This window comes from Canis lupus, chromosome 22 (genome assembly GCF_003254725.2).
Source record: "Canis lupus dingo isolate Sandy chromosome 22, ASM325472v2, whole genome shotgun sequence".
NCBI lineage: Eukaryota > Metazoa > Chordata > Mammalia > Carnivora > Canidae > Canis > Canis lupus.
This window is the reverse complement of record NC_064264.1, coordinates 60756503-60773502: the sequence shown is the minus strand read 5'-3', so window position 1 is coordinate 60773502 and position 17000 is coordinate 60756503. Positions and strand designations below refer to the sequence as shown.

The 17000-nt window shown below is 47.7% G+C and overlaps 1 protein-coding gene and 1 long non-coding RNA gene across 2 annotated transcripts in view; one reads left to right on the top strand and one right to left on the bottom strand.

Moving 5' to 3' along the window:
* The window catches only part of CUL4A (cullin 4A), a 43525-nt gene extending 26527 nt beyond the window's left edge, over window positions 1-16998 (bottom strand). The window contains exons 1-5 of the mRNA XM_025441297.3: window positions 16800-16998; window positions 16169-16284; window positions 7539-7642; window positions 2049-2118; window positions 779-852 (exon numbers count right to left, since the gene is read on the bottom strand). Coding sequence (XP_025297082.1) covers window positions 779-852; window positions 2049-2118; window positions 7539-7642; window positions 16169-16284; window positions 16800-16953 — 518 coding nt within the window. The 5' untranslated portion in view covers window positions 16954-16998. The remainder of the gene's footprint in view (window positions 1-778; window positions 853-2048; window positions 2119-7538; window positions 7643-16168; window positions 16285-16799) is intronic.
* Window positions 7997-15783, top strand: LOC118351944 (uncharacterized). The gene is made up of 3 exons (XR_007404801.1): window positions 7997-8216; window positions 12191-12312; window positions 13050-15783. It is a non-coding gene; the product is annotated as an uncharacterized LOC118351944 (long non-coding RNA).
* Window positions 16999-17000: the final 2 nt, after the last annotated feature.

Below are 17000 nucleotides of genomic sequence, written 5' to 3'. Positions count from 1 at the left end.
AATACAGATGAAGTATCTGTGGCATCTGGTAACCAGGGCTCACCAACATCTTAGGAAGAGCACTTTCATGCCTTAGTTCAGACAGAACATTTGCTAAGGAAACTGTAAAAGCAAGCCACTTTTTAAAGAACTTGCGTTTAAAGGAATTGGGAGAATGAAATTCTTTATCAACAGAGCCCGGGAGGAGCCCAGAGATGACATGAGGGGTAAGTCTCATCAGGTCAGGTAGGGCCTTGCAGAGGCAGCAGCAGGCAGGTAGAGTGCACATAGCATGGTGAGTTCCTAATTCACACCATTCCTGAAAGATGTCACACGATACATGCGCATACTGAAAGGAGGTCTCTGCGGTTGGTCAGCAGGATGGGGAGGCATGGGGGGCTTCAGGACTCCTGGTCATGACCTTACCAGTCTCCGTCTTCCTCAGAGCTTCACGCGAGCACTGGTTGGAACCAGCTGCCTGAGGGCAACTGAGTGCCTTGGCCTCTCCTCCCCCCAGCAAAGGTGAGCAGCATGCTGTTGGCTCTGGATGGCCCAGTTACAGAAATGGGCCTCCCCACAAAGCTGCCATGCTTGCCCACCACCTCCACTGTGACACTCAGTGCAAGCTGGCCAGTGTGCGCAAAGGGGCGTCTGTGTGTGGCATGCCCCGGCTCCGCCTCCAGGGCTAATAAAGTCCACCTGGGTCTGGATATGTGCGCTGGTGATTTTGGCTAACATAAAGGACCACAGACAAAGGGCAGCAGACCTAGTAGTTAGCTCTACTAACTAGGACACTCACCAGATAGAAGGAAGCATGGAATTCTGAAGTACGTAAGTGCGATCCAAAAACAGGAAAATACTTCTGATCATGATCTGGCAATCAGAAAAGCATTTATTTATGTAACCTACTAACTAATCAACATCAGGCCTTCTAGACCGTAACTACGGTAGCTGTTTCAAATTCGACAACTACTGTTTCCTCATGATGCTCCCCACCAATGCCTTCATGATTCATTTTTTTCCCAAAATTTAAGTGTTCCTTTGATGTTTGACTTTTACCTCTTTTATCCAGAAAATCTGATTAGAGGGATTTTAAACTATTTAATAACCTAAAGTATACCTTTGAAATCTGGTTATCTCCTGACTGACGTGGTAAATCTCACGGGCCTAAAAAGATGCTTTAATCTTTGTAAACAATTAAATTTTGTTATGTTGGCACGAGGCTCTTGGCCATGTGTTTGACTCTCCTTTGTAAGCAGAGCGTGGAGGACACAGGATGACCAGCCACCTGTGAGTCTCCTCTCATGGAAGCTACCAGACTTGTGAACAAAAAGCCTTCCAATAGACGGTCATCTATTCTGTCCATCTACCAGGTACCTGATCCAGAAAAGAGGCTCTTTCATTGTCTCCTATTTACCTCAATTAGGAAACAAAAGAATTCCACCTATTTAGCAAAGCTACTGATACCATGTTTTCTTTCACTAACCTTCAGGCCACACTAAAATGTCATACTTTGAATCAATACCTCTACAAAGTCTAAGACTTTGGTTGTCCAGTTACAGTAAAAACTTGGAAGTCAGGCTTGGGTGCCAGGCAGAAACTGGGATTGAGGACAACTTTAGAGACCCATTCAAGAATTAGCTCAAGTACCAGATGTCAGTTGGTTTGAAGGTCAAGTTAGCAGCCAGCCCCAATCCAGAAATGCAGCATTCATACGCTACTTTGCTCTGCTCTTTTGTTCATTTATGTTGAGGTGGATGGCAGCATTTGACCCTAGACAGACCTTCCCTATCTCAGCCCATGGTCTGGCCTACACTGACCATAAGTGGGTAAGGAAAGGTGGATGAGGCTATGCTTTGATTAAAAAGAAAATAGAAAGATGTCTGGATGAAAAGGGGCACACTCTCCCAGCCACTCCACCTCTCTTCTGCTCAGCTACACCAGCGGGTGAAAAGGACCAAGAGGACGTATGTAGGGGAGACCAGACACCAGAGCAGGGCCAATGAGGGCTCCAGAACAGCATATCATATCTAAGACTAGGGTTCGCAGAAAAGAATCAAGACACTTACCATTTGTCTGCAATGATCTTGCCAGCATGTGTTAATCTTCTTTAAAAATAAAACACTGTCTAGTGAGTCTGTGCAGATCTGCTAAGGAAAAGTCGACAGATGTTGGCTGATTTAATTCCTGTACTTTCACCCCTTTAACTGCCACTCCTGACACAGAATGCTGCCTCTCCTTCAGCTGCCAGAGGACCCACATCCTGCATTTGTGATGAATGTGGCCGCATCCCCTGCAGAGCTCTGCTGGCTGAGCTAAGGCCCAGGTCACAGGCTTCGTGGGTCTGGGTGGTTGCACCTAGCATTCTCTCCCGCAGAGGGGGCAGAGTGCTGAGGAAGCAGGCCAACTGTTAAGAGCACCAGGGGGCTGGCAGCTGGAGGGAGGGGCTGACATTGAACTTTAGGGCCACAGTGAAAACTGATGGGAAATCTCATTCATGCACCAAATCAGAAACATTCTCAGCTTGATAACTGACTTTTTTTTTTTTTTAAAGGCTCAAAATACTGCTTATAGAAAAAAGAAACCCCATTTTGGACTCCTAGAGCAAACCACAGCCCAATGCCTGGAGCACGGCCTTCACAGGTATGCTTAGCCATGCTCACAGGTGTCTGCACACTGTTTCCTGGCTGACAAAGCACTCTTCATGTGTGTGTTCCTCAGTCTTCCCAGCTGTGTGATGTAGATGTCGCGCCCTCTGTGCAGAGAACGCAGCTGCTCAGGTTTCCTCAGCTTTGGTCCCTGTCGCCCTAGCTCTAGAACCCTGGGCCAGTGATTAAGATTCCCTTGGCCTCAGTCTCCTCAGAGTGGGTGTGAGATTAGACATAAAATCCACAGCATGGAGGAGAAAAGGCCCATGGCCAGCATGTGACATGTAAAATCAGACAGGCACCGGAGTCTTCAGGCAGCAGGGAGGTCTGGGGAGGGTGGGACACAGCCAGGACTCTGAGGAGGGGACAGAAGGTCAGGAGAGCCACGGGGGGACTAAGCAGCACACCTGCATCCTTGTCACACTAGTAAGGCTAGCTGCCCACAACCACAGTGGCCCGGGCCAAACAACATACTTTTCTCTTGAGGCTTTGCTAATAAAACACAGTAAGTCCTAGCAAAGGCCTACTAGAGTTCAGTGGTTGACACACTATTTTAGAAGAACTATTTTACAGTTGCTCAATGGTCTATGATGTTAGAACCTTATGTAGATAGTCTGATAAATCACAGGAGGAATCACAACCACATCTACACAGGCATCACAGCAGCAAGGACGCAGCAGCTCTGGTACCCAGTGCTGGGCACAAGCTACTTACTGTGTGGCCCGCACCCTGGCAAGTCTCCATGGGCGGTTTGCACCAGCTGGGGCCAAGCTGTCAGATGGTGAAGCTGCCCAGGTGAGAAACACACCAGCCAATCTGATGGCACTGGGCAGCCCAGGTGCTAAAGCTAAGCAGGCAGCGCTCTGCCCAGTGCAGGGTTTCCTGGGGAGACAAAGGTCCTGCGTGCAGGGCTCACTAATGAGAGATGCTTCTCCTTAAATAGTTGGGTGAAGTCAGTAACTTCTGGCCATTTCCCACAGAAAACAGTACGGGGTGGTCAGCTGGTCCAAATTGGGTGGCAGGCACTGAGCTTCAGCCCTCTACGTATCTATATCTAGAGCCTCACATGAGCACCATCGGGGCATATAACACAGCGGTACTGAAAGCTTGTCCAGGGCTTGCTCTTCACAGGATCCCAACACTGTCCCCTCCTGCCTGGAGAAGGGCCAGACCCAGGTGAGGGTTCAAGCAATCTACTGAGAGGAGTCACACACAAGTCTTCAAAGAGCAAACAAACACACAGTGGCAAAATGGTAACACACCGTGGAAACAACTACACATACGTATGATCACAAAGATTAAACAGAGTAAGAAACCAGAAAGACGGTGCTTCCACTGCAGTAGAGAAGTGACAGCCTCTATTTGTGTCCATGTTTCCTAAAGCAGGTTATTCTGCTCCTAATCCAGTGAGCATGGCAGCTGAGCAGCCCCCACAGCAGCAGACAGAGCAGGACAACTATCCCATTCCACAGAATGGTAGTGGCTGCCATCACGGACAGCCCTCACCCAAATCAGGTCTCCCTGTGATGGCAGAGAAGGACATTTTCCCTCATAATAGTGACCAAGGCTCACAGTTTAAGCTATTTAATTCTTGCCTCCATGAAGCCCACCATATTGGCCTCTGAACCGTAGCACCAACTTGGGGCTGCATACCAGCTCTGCAGCCTGGGGCCTTCTGGCCAACAAAGCCGGTACTGGGAGAGCACACACAGCCCCCTGCCAGCAAGGACTCTGCACACTGACTACACACCATAACTGTGAGCACAGAGGGTCTTCATAAAGACATCCAATGCCTGCTATCATCTGTGGGGTAGGAAGACAGGAAATTGTGAAGCTGCCAGGTACCTCCAAGAGCAAAAGCTGCTGTTCTTCGATGCATCTTTCTGCTCTGTGGCCTGCGATGTTTCTGTGATGCCAGCATGGATGCCCCACAGGAGCCAGCTAGCCCTTTTGCAGCTAAACAAAGCTGTAATGCTACAAAGCTCCATCAGGGGAGGAAAGAGTAAATTCTGTGTGCAGTTTACTTGCAGGCTTCCATTCTGAAGAGACTCTGGTTTGCCATTTAGGAAGAGGCACTCATGAGCTGAACCCAGGCGCAGAGCAAGTCTCCTCTGCATCATGTGACACTTGGTATAGCACACGATGCTTCTGGCAGAGGTGTGGGTGTACAGGAATAGCCTCGGTTTGGGGGAAAAGTCTATCTCCACTAGGAGGTAACTTATTTTGAAGGAACAGGTAAGTGTGGAATTCATCAAACATGTGAACAGGGGAATAGATTCAGTACCCTAAGATTTGGCCCCCAAGGAGCCCACAGTCTACCTGAGCACCCTTCTTCCCATTGGCCTCAAGAACAGCATGCAGTCAGGATGTAGGAGGGAGTAGTCCTGGAATCTTAGAAAGGAGCCGAACACGAAATACAAGAACACCCCAGGGACAAAGGAAACTCGAACATGCTTACCCTGGAATATTCCTGCCAAGTGTCCCCTTATCACCCATCCCTCCCACAGGGCACAGTATCTCCTCTGCACAGACTGGCTGCCTGGTCCCCACCATGTTTCATAAACACGTACCTCTGTGTTCCCATCAGTCCTCCCAGGGTTTAAACTCTCAACGGCCAGAAGCTTCCTGTACTCCTCTACGCCGTCAGGGCCTCGGCCTACCGGGAACGTACTGCACACTGGCCAAAGAGTGCTGCCTCTGGCCTCCCTTATCCCCTGTCTCATTCTTCCCAAGGCACTGCCAAGCACAATCGAACTGCACTGGATTCTCACTCCAAACCTGTGAGGGCTCGCAGATGCTTGCAGATTGAGGCCCAAACTCTTCAGGGTACACACAAATGTTCAAATCCAAGCTGTGACTCAGAATTACGGTCTCAAACTCTAGAAGTTCTCCCAGGTTCCAGCCATGCCAAACCCCGCAGCTCCAGGTTTTCACGAGCTCACTCCCTCTCTGGCCAGCTACACCTTACCCATCCTCTCTAATGCCATGGGGCATTATCTCCTCCAGGAAGTTCTGCTTCAGCTGCTTCCTACTTCCCTAATAAAGACATACGAGAGTGTCTTTTTATCTTTTTTTTTCTTTGATGAGATACATTGTCATTTCCATAACCATGGTTTATCATGGCATCGAGGACATGCGCCATGCCCCCTGCCACTGTCACAGGACTGTGACAATCTGGAGGGCAGAGGAGGCATGTCTGGTAGGGTCTAGACAGGGAGTAAGTACCTGCTGAATAAGTGAATTTACAAACGCATTCGTGTAACCCACAAGGTAGGATTAACTGGCAGGAAGACAATCTTACCAAGTAGTCAAGAAGTTGTCTCTGAGTACGCTGGGACAACCACATGAAGAATAATCACACCAGCTTACCCTTACACGTGCCTGTCTGGGAACGAGAACTGGGGGGCCTGCTGGCGACCTCCTGGAAGCCTGGAAGTCAGACTACTCTTCAGATGCCAGCATCCTGACTGGGACTCCTGAGCTGTGGCACTGAGGCAGAAGGGGTGCACTGGAGACGTGGTACAAGCTGGCTCTCTTCCAAAGGTCCAACAGCATCCCAAAGGGCAGAGCTCTGCCGGAAAATACTGTGGAGCCATGGTTACAGACACCGATTCAATAGAATCACAGTGGACTCTGCTCACCCATTTATGGGGAGACCCCTTGCTCTAGGCCACAGAGGCTTCATGGCCGTAATCCAGGGCCTTGATACTAGGCAGCAGAGATGGTGCGGCTGCCCCAAGGGATTTCAACAAGCTCTGAATGGTTCCATTTCTCAAGTTGAGGGTAACAGAAAAGATTCCTTCAGCTAGAAAAAAAGTCCTAAATCAAAAAGGCTCCAACTACCTAATTCCACAAATGAAGAAAGAGACTCAGCCTGCAATCTTAAACTCATTTTTTAGTTCCCACCCTGGGGCAGCGGACGCCATAATAATGGGAAGGCTGGAGAGGCAGGCTGAAGCCAGATGGCATAGGACTGCTGGATCTAAGGAGCTCTGTTTCCCTGACAGACACTGGCCCTAAAGGGTGTCCTGGCCATACCATAAGGTGCCCTCGCCAATAACTCCCTCCCTCAACCCTGTGAACACAAGCGTTCCATCATAGAAGAGCATCTCAGCAGAGAGGGTCCTCCTCCAGTTCGCTCAGAAGAAGCAAATAACCATGTTGCCCGGGCAGCCCGGGTGGCTCAGTGGTTTAGCGCCGCCTTCAGCCCAGGGCATGATCCTGGAGACCCGGGATCGAGTCCCACATCAGACTCCCTGCATGGGGCCTGCTTCTCCCTCTGCCTATGTCTCTGCCTCTCTCTGTCTCTCATGAATAAATAGAAATCTTTAAAAAAAAAAAAAATAACCATGTTGCCCAAGAAGAGGCCTCACTGCAAGAAGTCAAGGGCAGCCTCTGGGGGCTGAGAGCAATGGAGGAAGAGCGGCTCTGCCATCCCTGTGGCGAGACCCCGGTTGGCTGGTCCTGTGCTGCCAGCTAGACCCTGAGCCAGGACTCCCTACCCACATGGCCGAGCCTACAGTGGGTGCTGGTTTACGCAGCCAAGTCAGTAGGCATTTGTTACACATCAAAGAAAATAAATAGAGATGGTTTTTTACAAGACCCAAGGATGACAGAATAAAATTAAGACACTTTTCAGAACTTTTCCTAAATACTGGAACCAGATTCAATAAATGGACACTCTTTTACTTTAATCAAATAAGTGATTTAAAAAGTAAAAACTCCACTTAAAAAAAATTCTTATACTAGGTCATATGAAACAAATGTTAGGCTTTGTTCTATAAATAAATGGGCATGTTGAAAGCTGTTGTTTTAATTTTAAGGATACCCATTAGTTCTTTATCCTATTAATGTTCATTCTCAAAGGATTTATGTAACGAATAGAAACTCATGAGCCAAAAAAAAGGATATTCTCTGAACTGAAGGATCTGTGCTTGGACATGATCTTCACAGACCTGGCGCAGCTGTTTGTAGAGTGTTGGGGAAACTTTGTGAGAACAGAGATTTTCAACAGCCTAAAAACAAAAGGAACAAGTGAATTATTCACCATGAACAACAAATTAGTTCTTTAGAAAGACGTGTGTGTATACACAGTTAAAATCACAATCATCACAGAGGCACCCCTCCTCTGCCATACCTATGTAACCTACAAACAGTTACCTTAAGTTTGAAGTGATTATTGTCTGACCCCCAGGATCAGGGTTTGGGAGGATGGGAACAACAGTGGAGTCGAACACGGACTTGACAGCACACCTATGACAGTCATGACAGCCACGTGGTGTGGAGGCACATGTGAGCATCTACAATGCAGCAATCTCTCTAATCTCTCAACCTGGCCACATGCCAGTCCCCAGTCACCCGGGGACTCCGAAACTAATGTGGATGCTCCCATTCATTTGTCAGAGGTGGAGGACGCAGGAAGGGTGTTAAGAGTTTCCCTTGATGATTATAACATGCAGCCCAAGCATGAAATCCCTGCCCCTGACCCTCAGTGACCACCTTCTAAACAGGTGGGGGAGCAGCAGGGCTGCTCCCCAGTTTCTGCCCACGGCCAGCCAAGGAAAAATTGCGAATGCCAAGGTGACACAGGTAAGTTGTTTTTTTTTTTTAATTTTTTTTTTTATTTAAATTTATTTATTCATGATAGTCACACGGAGAGAGAGAGAGAGAGAGAGAGAGAGAGAGACAGAGACACAGGCAGAGGGAGAAGCAGGCTCCAAGCACCGGGAGCCCGATGTGGGACTCGATCCCGAGTCTCCAGGATCACGCCCTGGGCCAAAGGCAGGCGCCAAACCGCTGCGCCACCCAGGGATCCCGACACAGGTAAGTTGTATTCTTTCTTATTTATTTTTCTTCAGGCTACATGTGTAATTAAGTTTATCTTAAATTAATGAAGAAACAAGTTTTTCTGGCAGAAACATTTTTCTTAAAATATTTCTATCCACATCAAAAAATATTTATATATTTTCACCAATTCTAACAAATTTCTTTCCAAATTTCATGTACAAAACCAGCAACTTATTCAATCCAAATGAGATACTAAAAACAAATGTAGGTTTTTCTACTGACTAGTTTTGAATCATTTAAAAAAATATGGGGGATACATGGCCTGGAAACCTTTTAGTATTTGAATTTAACTCACACTATATTCCTGAGAAAATAAAGATAACTTAAACTTTTATAAAACTATTTATGGTTAATAACCCTTAAAAGTATTAATAGTCCTTATACTTAAAAGTTACCATATATTAATCTGAGTTAAATACAGTAATCACTACCCTATAAAACATACACATGTTTACAAAAGGCTCAGGAAAGGATGAGATTAAAAATTACAACTTGTGTTTTAGCAGGTTTATCATCAGTATAACACCACCACAGTAGGGACTTTCCCCTACATTTTGTTTTGCTATAGAAATAGGGCTCATCTACGCTGTGTTTAAATCCCGATTTCTTTCTCAAACTCTATAATTCCTTTACTTTGTAGTCCTGTCTTCATAATTAAGTCAAAGATCTATCCTTTCTTTCTTAAAAAAACCTACGATAACCTGATGACAATCCCACACATAATGATCAGGAAATGTTTTTTAATGTAACACATGAAGAAAACTTATTTTCTTTGTAAAAATCAAGATAAACTTAGTATGTCCTTCATAGAAGGACATCTCATGGAAGGAAGGAAGCACTCTGAATGCTCTAATTCCTGAACCAGGAGTCAATGTCCTCAAAACAATCTTTCCCCAGTTGTGACATGCTGTCATTGTTGATTGTGTAACAGTTTCTCCTCTATGTCCTATTTGGACATACTGTGTACTTGAAGCAGATCTATTTTTTACCTAAAACTGAGAATCTGGGGGCCTCTTGAAACCACTAGGCAAGCCCAGGAGCAGCCAGGTTTGCTGTGGGTGCTGTCCCTTCTCTGAGTGTTCTGCTGAGTCACTGCTGGTGTCTTCATATTACAGGCACCAGGCAGAGGGCGGCCTTGCTTGCTCAGGGACCCTGGCACATGCTTCTGTCAGTTACAGCAGCACTACCACATACAAGTCCCCCTCCCCAAAGCAAGTTTGGGGATTGAGTCCTATTTGGGATTCAGAAATGCCTTCTCTGGCATATCAACTATTGAATCTGACCTGTCCGGGGATGGTGCCATTCCTGCTCGTAATTTAAGAGTCCTAGCAGAGAAGGAATTTGACTAATCCAGTGATTAGAGGTAGGCAAGCAGTACCTGTGTGAGGATGAAGTCGTTTCACTGGCTGCCACTTAGCCACGTGGAAGCTGCTCATCTGAACCGCCCACAGCCAGCTCTCTAATCTAAGCCCGCCAGGCCTCCACACCCAAGCCTTCCTGGCTGTGTCAGGACAAACAAGCAGGGCAGTGTCAGATGCCTGTCATTTGCAGGGCCAAGCCCTCGACCCTGAGTGCACTTGTCCCTCGGGGGTGGGATACCCAACAGGATGTTAGAATGAACTGTGGGGTGGGGAGGAAGCACCACACCAAGGAAACAGGGCACAAGGTTCTGGAAGATGATCTGTTCCACGTAAAGGTCTTGAGAGCCAAAGCTGATCAGAGGGAACAAGGAGTAAAAGGTGCCACAGCGCAAGAAACCAGCAATCTCTCTAATCTCTCAACCTGGCCACATGCCAGTCCCCAGTCACCCGGGGACTCCGAAACTAATGTGGATGCTCCCATTCATTTGTCAGAGGTGGAGGACGCAGGAAGGATGTTAAGAGTTTCCCTTGATGATTATAACATGCAGCCCGAGCATGAAATCCCTGCCCCTGACCCTCAGTGACCACCTTCTAAACAGGTGGAAAGGAGAAAACCAGGCTGGCACTAAGAACTATTTCTGTAGATGAAGGGAAAATCACTGCCCGAGGCCAACCCCTACAAAGAAAGGTGCACCAGCCAGGGCCCAATGGTAGGACCCACTTTGCAGCTGGACTGGCACCCTGCTCTCCTGACACATGGCCCAGAGTGGCAGGCAGCAGTGGTGGCAGCCCCATGTTCGGAATAACCCATCTAGAACATGGCCTCTACTCGATGGCAGGCCCACTGAGGGGTGATGGTCCCACCACCTGGGAAGAAGGCCCTGCTGGGGCTCTACACCACCAGGTTCCTACCTACAAGAAATGGGTAAAGAACATCACAATTCAATCAGAACCCGGATCTGAGTGAGGAGATACAGTATGAGAGGGAAGTCACCCAGGAACGAGGCTTCCAGGAAAGTGAGTGCCAAAGGTGTGCGGTATCTACCAACCCTGACCGCACAGCAGACTCCCTGCCCCAGATGTTACAAGTAAATGACCTAGTGAAACGACTGATCCTACTGAGTGCTGGGACCACTGACTTATGCAGTCCTTTCTATTAAGCTGCACAGATTTGAGTTTGCATGTTCTCCTGTTTTTGAATAACTTAGGTACTAAGTTTACTGTTGATTTGTTTCATTTTTTTTTCTTAAAGATTTTATTTATTCATGAGAGACAGAGAGAGAGAGAGAGAGAGAGAGAGAGGCAGACACACAGGCAGAAGGAGAAGCAGGCTCCATGCAGGGAGCCCAACGCGGGACTCGATCCTGGGACTCCAGGATCAGGCCCTGGGCTGAAGGCGGCGCTAAACCGCTGAGCCACTCAGGCTGCCCAATTTGTTTCATTCTCAAATTGGCCCATAAAATAATGTGTTTCTCTGTGTCTACTACTCTCCAAGCTTTTTCACTCTGTCTCATCCATTTAAGCCACCCTATTAACGCATTCAATACCTAAGTCCACATCTTCCTTCACTAAATTATCACCAGGCAGGAGGATTTCAGAGACATCAGTATGGCCATCCTCAGAACATCAAGTCACCCATGACAGTTCTGTTTCTGGGCATCAAAACTGCCTGAAATCAACACTTAACCCTTCTTGAAAATGCAGCCTTCAGCTTCCTGTTGTCTCATTATGCTGACAAGTGGGACTACAATGTATAGACAGGAGACATGAGAGAGGACCTTTCTTCCACAGGAAGTGATTATAGGTACAAATCTGGGTTTGTAAAAACAGACTGAAGAGATCCGTGCACTCAAAATATTCTCCTCCCAGCACCAGCACCATGAGAGAGTGACTGCGGGCGGTGTCTATGTGTGTGTTTGTGAAGACTTTCTCATCAGCACACTTTGAACCTCCCTCTCCACTAAATAAAAACAGAGTAACAGAGAAAACACAGGTGGACTGTCATGGACACACTGAAGCTCCAGGCAGGCCTCCTGCAGTGTCCAAACAGGCAAGGGACACTGTGATGGGGAGATGGGAAGACTAATCAACATCAAACTATCCTGAAAACTTTCTCAAAAAAACCAAAAACAAACAAAACCCTCAAAACACTTTTGCACTTTGCTAAAAAAATTGCTGCTTTCAGGCAAGATTCTTTGGCAAAGCATATACCATAGCACCTGAGCAAAAACTTAAGACTTTACTTTCAAACGAGTCAAAAGCACAGCCTACTTTATCACAGATCAGGATAAAGCAAGCAGTCAGTAACTACGCAATGACGTCACTTACTATTTCTATCCCGTTTGTTTCCAAAAGGTCTGAGCTGTTGACTGCATAGTCCTGTCCTTGAACTCTGCTGGGTGAGTCCCCATGAGTGGACAAGAGCCACTTCCCAGGCCCCTTCCTCAATCACCTGACCCCGACTGGGCCCTTCTGAGGTAAGCACCCCTGGCCCTCAGGGTCTCAAGACACACACAGGGCCTTCACAATAATTTCTATGGTGACTATCGTAAGACATCCTGCAGGCTAATAGGTATGGCAAAATCATTCTACTAAGAAAAATCGTGGGCAATTGATACCAGATAGTCAAACCTCCAGGAAAAGGGGCATAATAAGCCCTAGCTGCAAGATATAATCTTTTATTAAACTAAAAACCTATGAGAGTTTAGACATTTGATGAAACTCCCGCTTCTGGTCAAGATTAAATAAAGGGACTAGACTAGCTCTTCTGCCTGAATTAACCAAAAACCATTCAAAATATACAAGGGGTGCCTGGGTGGCTCAGTCAGTTAGGCATCCAACTATATTGATTTTGGTTCAGGTCATGATCTTAGGGTTGTGAGATCGAGCCTAGCATCAGGCTCTACAGTGCACGTGGAGTCTGCCTTCAGCTCAGGTCATGATCCTGAGGTCCTGGGACTGAGCCCCACGTTGGGTTCCCTGCTCAGTAGGGAGTCTGCTTCTCCTTCTCCCTCTGCCCCTCCCCCTGCTTGTGCTCTCTTGGTGTCTCTCAAATAAATAAATCTTAAAACAAAAACAAAAACAAAAAAACAAAAAAACCCAAAAACAAAAAACCAGTTTTCAAAACACTGCACATTGGCCTATGGAAGACAAAGATCTCTGGGAGATGGGAAACAAGCCCCAACACTATGACTACCTACATCACTCTTTCCAGGCTGCAGAGCAGGTGCCTTGAGCTGAGGCTCAAGTCTCCAAGATGAAGGTCCAGAGGGAAGAGATGAGAGATGCATCTAGACAGGAGCTTGGAGATGAACGAGGAGCCCTCGTGGGTGCCCCTTGAGGATTCAGCAGAGCACTGACCTATATGTGAGGAAACGGTGAAGGCCAGGGAAAGAACCACCGAAAAAGTTGAGAGACAACAGTGTCTAGTGCCCAGAGAGAACCTGAAATAGCACATTTCCACAAGACATCAGGCACCTAATCTCATTCAGAAGATTGTCCCGCTCAATGGGGCCATTATTAACCCTGGACAAAATACTGCCCTAGTCCTAACAAATCTTAAAAGCAAGACTCTAAAAGATCAAACTGTTTCCAAATAATTTGTCTGCAATGAAGCTCAGAATATTTATAGAAATATAAAAATATCTATCATAGTAATCAAAATTCATAATGTCTGATGATCAAAGATTATCCAACGGGTTAAGAAAAAACACACGACCCTTAGTGGGGAGAAAAAGCAGACAAAAGTGGCCTGGAACTGACAGTAAAACAGCTATCATAAGTATATTCCCTATGTTCGGAAATTATGTAGTGACAAGGGAAGATACAGAAAAGATTCAAATTGAGCACCTGGACAGAAAACCAATGCACCAGAAAGAATTTCACCAGATGGCAGTCCTGGCAGATCAGACGTCACAGAAGATTAGTGAACCCAAAGAGATGAGTGACCTGAAGAGTTCTTTAGCCACTAAAGATATGTGCAGTTCACAAGCTCTCCACTAAGAAAGCCAAGATGGTTTCACTGGGAATTCTCTCAAACGTTTAAGGAAAAAAGAACACCAGTTCCATACAAACCCTTATAAGAAAGGAAAAAGAGGAAACATTTGCAACTCTGAGACAAATACACTACAAGAAAACAAGACAGCACTATTCTACGATCACAAATGCAAAAACTCATGAAATGTTAGCAAACTGAAACCAACAGTACATCAAAAATTCATACACCACTAGGCAAGTCAGATTTATCCAAGGACTGCTGGATGGTCTTACCAACTGAGACGTCAAACAATGCAAAGAACTAAAATAACAAAAGTCATATGATCATCTTAAGAGTCATAAAAGAAGTCATCAAAATCCAACAGGTACTTCTGGTAATTTCTCAGCAAACTAGGAATAGAAAGGAGCTTCCTCAACCTGACAAATGGGTATTTTTAGAAAACAAAACAAAACAAAACACCACCAAAAAAATGCCCAACACTCAACATCATATTCAATGATGAAGGACCGAAGGCTTTTCCCACTAGGAGCAGGAGCTAAACAAGAGAGTGTGGGTTTACCACTTCTACTCACCACTGTTCTGGAGGTTCTGAGCAGTGCAGGGACACAAGACAGGAAATAAAAGGCATGCAGACTAGAAAGAAGTGAAACCACCTCTATTCATAGGTGATGTGATTGCTTAGGTAGAAAATCCCATGGAATCTACAAAAAGCTACTAGAAGCGAGGTCAGCAAGAGAGCAGGGTACTAGAGTGATACACAAAAAACAATTTCTATTTCTATATACTAGCAAGAACCAGAAATTAAAACTTATACTATACTACTGCTTGTAATACCACCAAACATACGAAACGCTTAAGAGTATTTCATAGAAGATGTACAAGACCTACACACCAGAACCAGAAATCCTTACTGAGAAATCAAGGAAAAGCAAACAAAGCTGTGCCGTGTCATCAGTTGGCACGCTTGGTACCATCAAGACATCAACGTTCCCCACATTAATCTAGAATTTGACACAATCCTAATCAAAATGCTAGTAGGCTTTATTTTTTAGAAATTGGCAAACAGATCATAAAATTCATACGGAAATACAAAGGAACAGTACATGTGTACTCAAGTGAATAAAATTCCTTAAAAAATCGGATAATACCCAGTGTTAGCAAGAACATAGAAAAACGGAGCTCTCACGTACTGCTGCCCAGATACAAGATGGTATAGCCATTTTGAAAACAGAAAATGTCCTAAAGTCAAATGTACACTTGCCTTATGACTCTGAGACTACTTCTAGATATTTACCCATGTCCACATGAGACTTATTCCTTCAGGTTCAGAACAGCTTTATTCCTACCAACTGCAAACTGTCAGTTATCCTGGTGAAAGGCTGTAGCTGTACTCCCCAGCAACAAAGAAACAAACTACTGGAACTGGGTGCAGACAACTGCCCCACACAGGTTCCACCGATGAGACTTAAACTGGTCCAACAGACCAACAGCAAGGAAGTCAGTGATCCGCCAGGACCAGGTCAGGAGAACGAACTCTTTGAAGTGATGTAAATATTCTAGGGATCCCTGGGTGGCGCAGCGGTTTGGCGCCTGCCTTTGGCCCAGGGCGCGATCCTGGAGACCCGGGATCGAATCCCACATCGGGCTCCCGGTGCATGGAGCCTGCTTCTCCCTCTGCCTGTGTCTCTGCCTCTCTCTCTCTCTCTCTGTGACTATCCTAAATAAATAAAAATTTTTAAAAATGTTTTAAAAAAAATTCTGTATGTTACCATGATAACAGCATTTACACCTCAATATAAGTCACTAAAGTACAGGTTCTATGCAAATTATGCCTCAAAAAGTCGATCAAAAAATATAAACTCATACAAAGTTATTACAAAGAAGGGATGGATGTCCACCAAAATGCCAATAGCGGTCTTCCTTGAGTGGCGGGAGTACAGGTGGTTTTAATTTATTTTTGTCCTTTTTTGTGATGTCCATAGTTCTTACAACAAACAGTTATGCAAACAGAAAGTTTTAATTCCAATGTCTTCATAGAAACGGAGGTATCTATCACACGGTCATGCAAAATGTAGGTGGTAGGTAACGCACTAATCAACGAATGCTATTCTCTGAAAACCAGTTATCAGGAAAACCGGTCTGCTGATCAACGGAATACGTAAAGTAATGCTCCTTTTCCACAATTACGTTGGAAACGGAACATCTTCGGACGTAACAAAATCCGTTTCCGCGTCTTAACCGCAGCGATCGGAAAATAAAGAGGGGGAGGGCCGCGTGGCCGTGCGGCAGCGACGGGGGGGGAAGAGCGCCCGCGCGGGGTCCGCCTCGGCCCTCACCTGGTACAGCTCCTCCAGGTTGTACCTGATGGACGTGCTGCTCTGGATGGCTCGCACCGCCTCGTGGAGCTTCTGCCAGGTGTCCTGAGTGTAGTTGTCCGGCAGCCGCGGTCTGTCTGCGGGGCGGGGGCGGGGGCGGGGGGCGGGGCGGGGTGAGGGTCGGCGCCCCCGTCGCGCCCACGATCACGCTCACGGGCCCGCAGCCCCCCCGCTTCCCTTCCCGGAATGACCCAGTCCTGGGGGCCCCGGGCGCGGACCGGCCGCTGCGGGCCCCCGCTGCGTGGACGCCGGAGCCGGGACACAGCCGGGGCGCTTCCGGGGACCGGACACCCCTTCGCCGCCGCCCGCCAGGCCCCAGGCCCCGGGCCCCGGGCCCCGCACTTCCGGCGGCCGGGGGCGCCCCCCCCCCGGGATTCCCTCTCCGTAGGACCGGCACTTCCGGCGGCCGGGAGCCCCCCCCCCGTCCCTCCCCCCCCACCGGGAGCGGCACTTCCGGCGGCCGGAGGCGCCCCCTCCCCCCACCCCTGCGCCCCCCCGGGACCCCCTCTCCCCGGGACGGGCACTTCCGGCGGCCGGGGGCGCCCACCCCGCCCCGCCCCGCCGCCCCGCCGCCCCGCCGCCCCGCACCCACCTCGGAAATTCTTGATGACGAGCTTCTTGGAGCCGCCGGCGCCGCCCGGCTTGGAGGCCACGGCGGCCGCGGCCAGGGACGCGGGCTTGGTGAGGCCGTTGGTGTGCCCGACCAGCGCCGACAGGGCGCCCTTCCTGGGGGTCTCGTCGGCCATGGCGGCGGCCGGGAAGCAGCGGGCGCCCCGCCCCGTCCCGCCTCCCC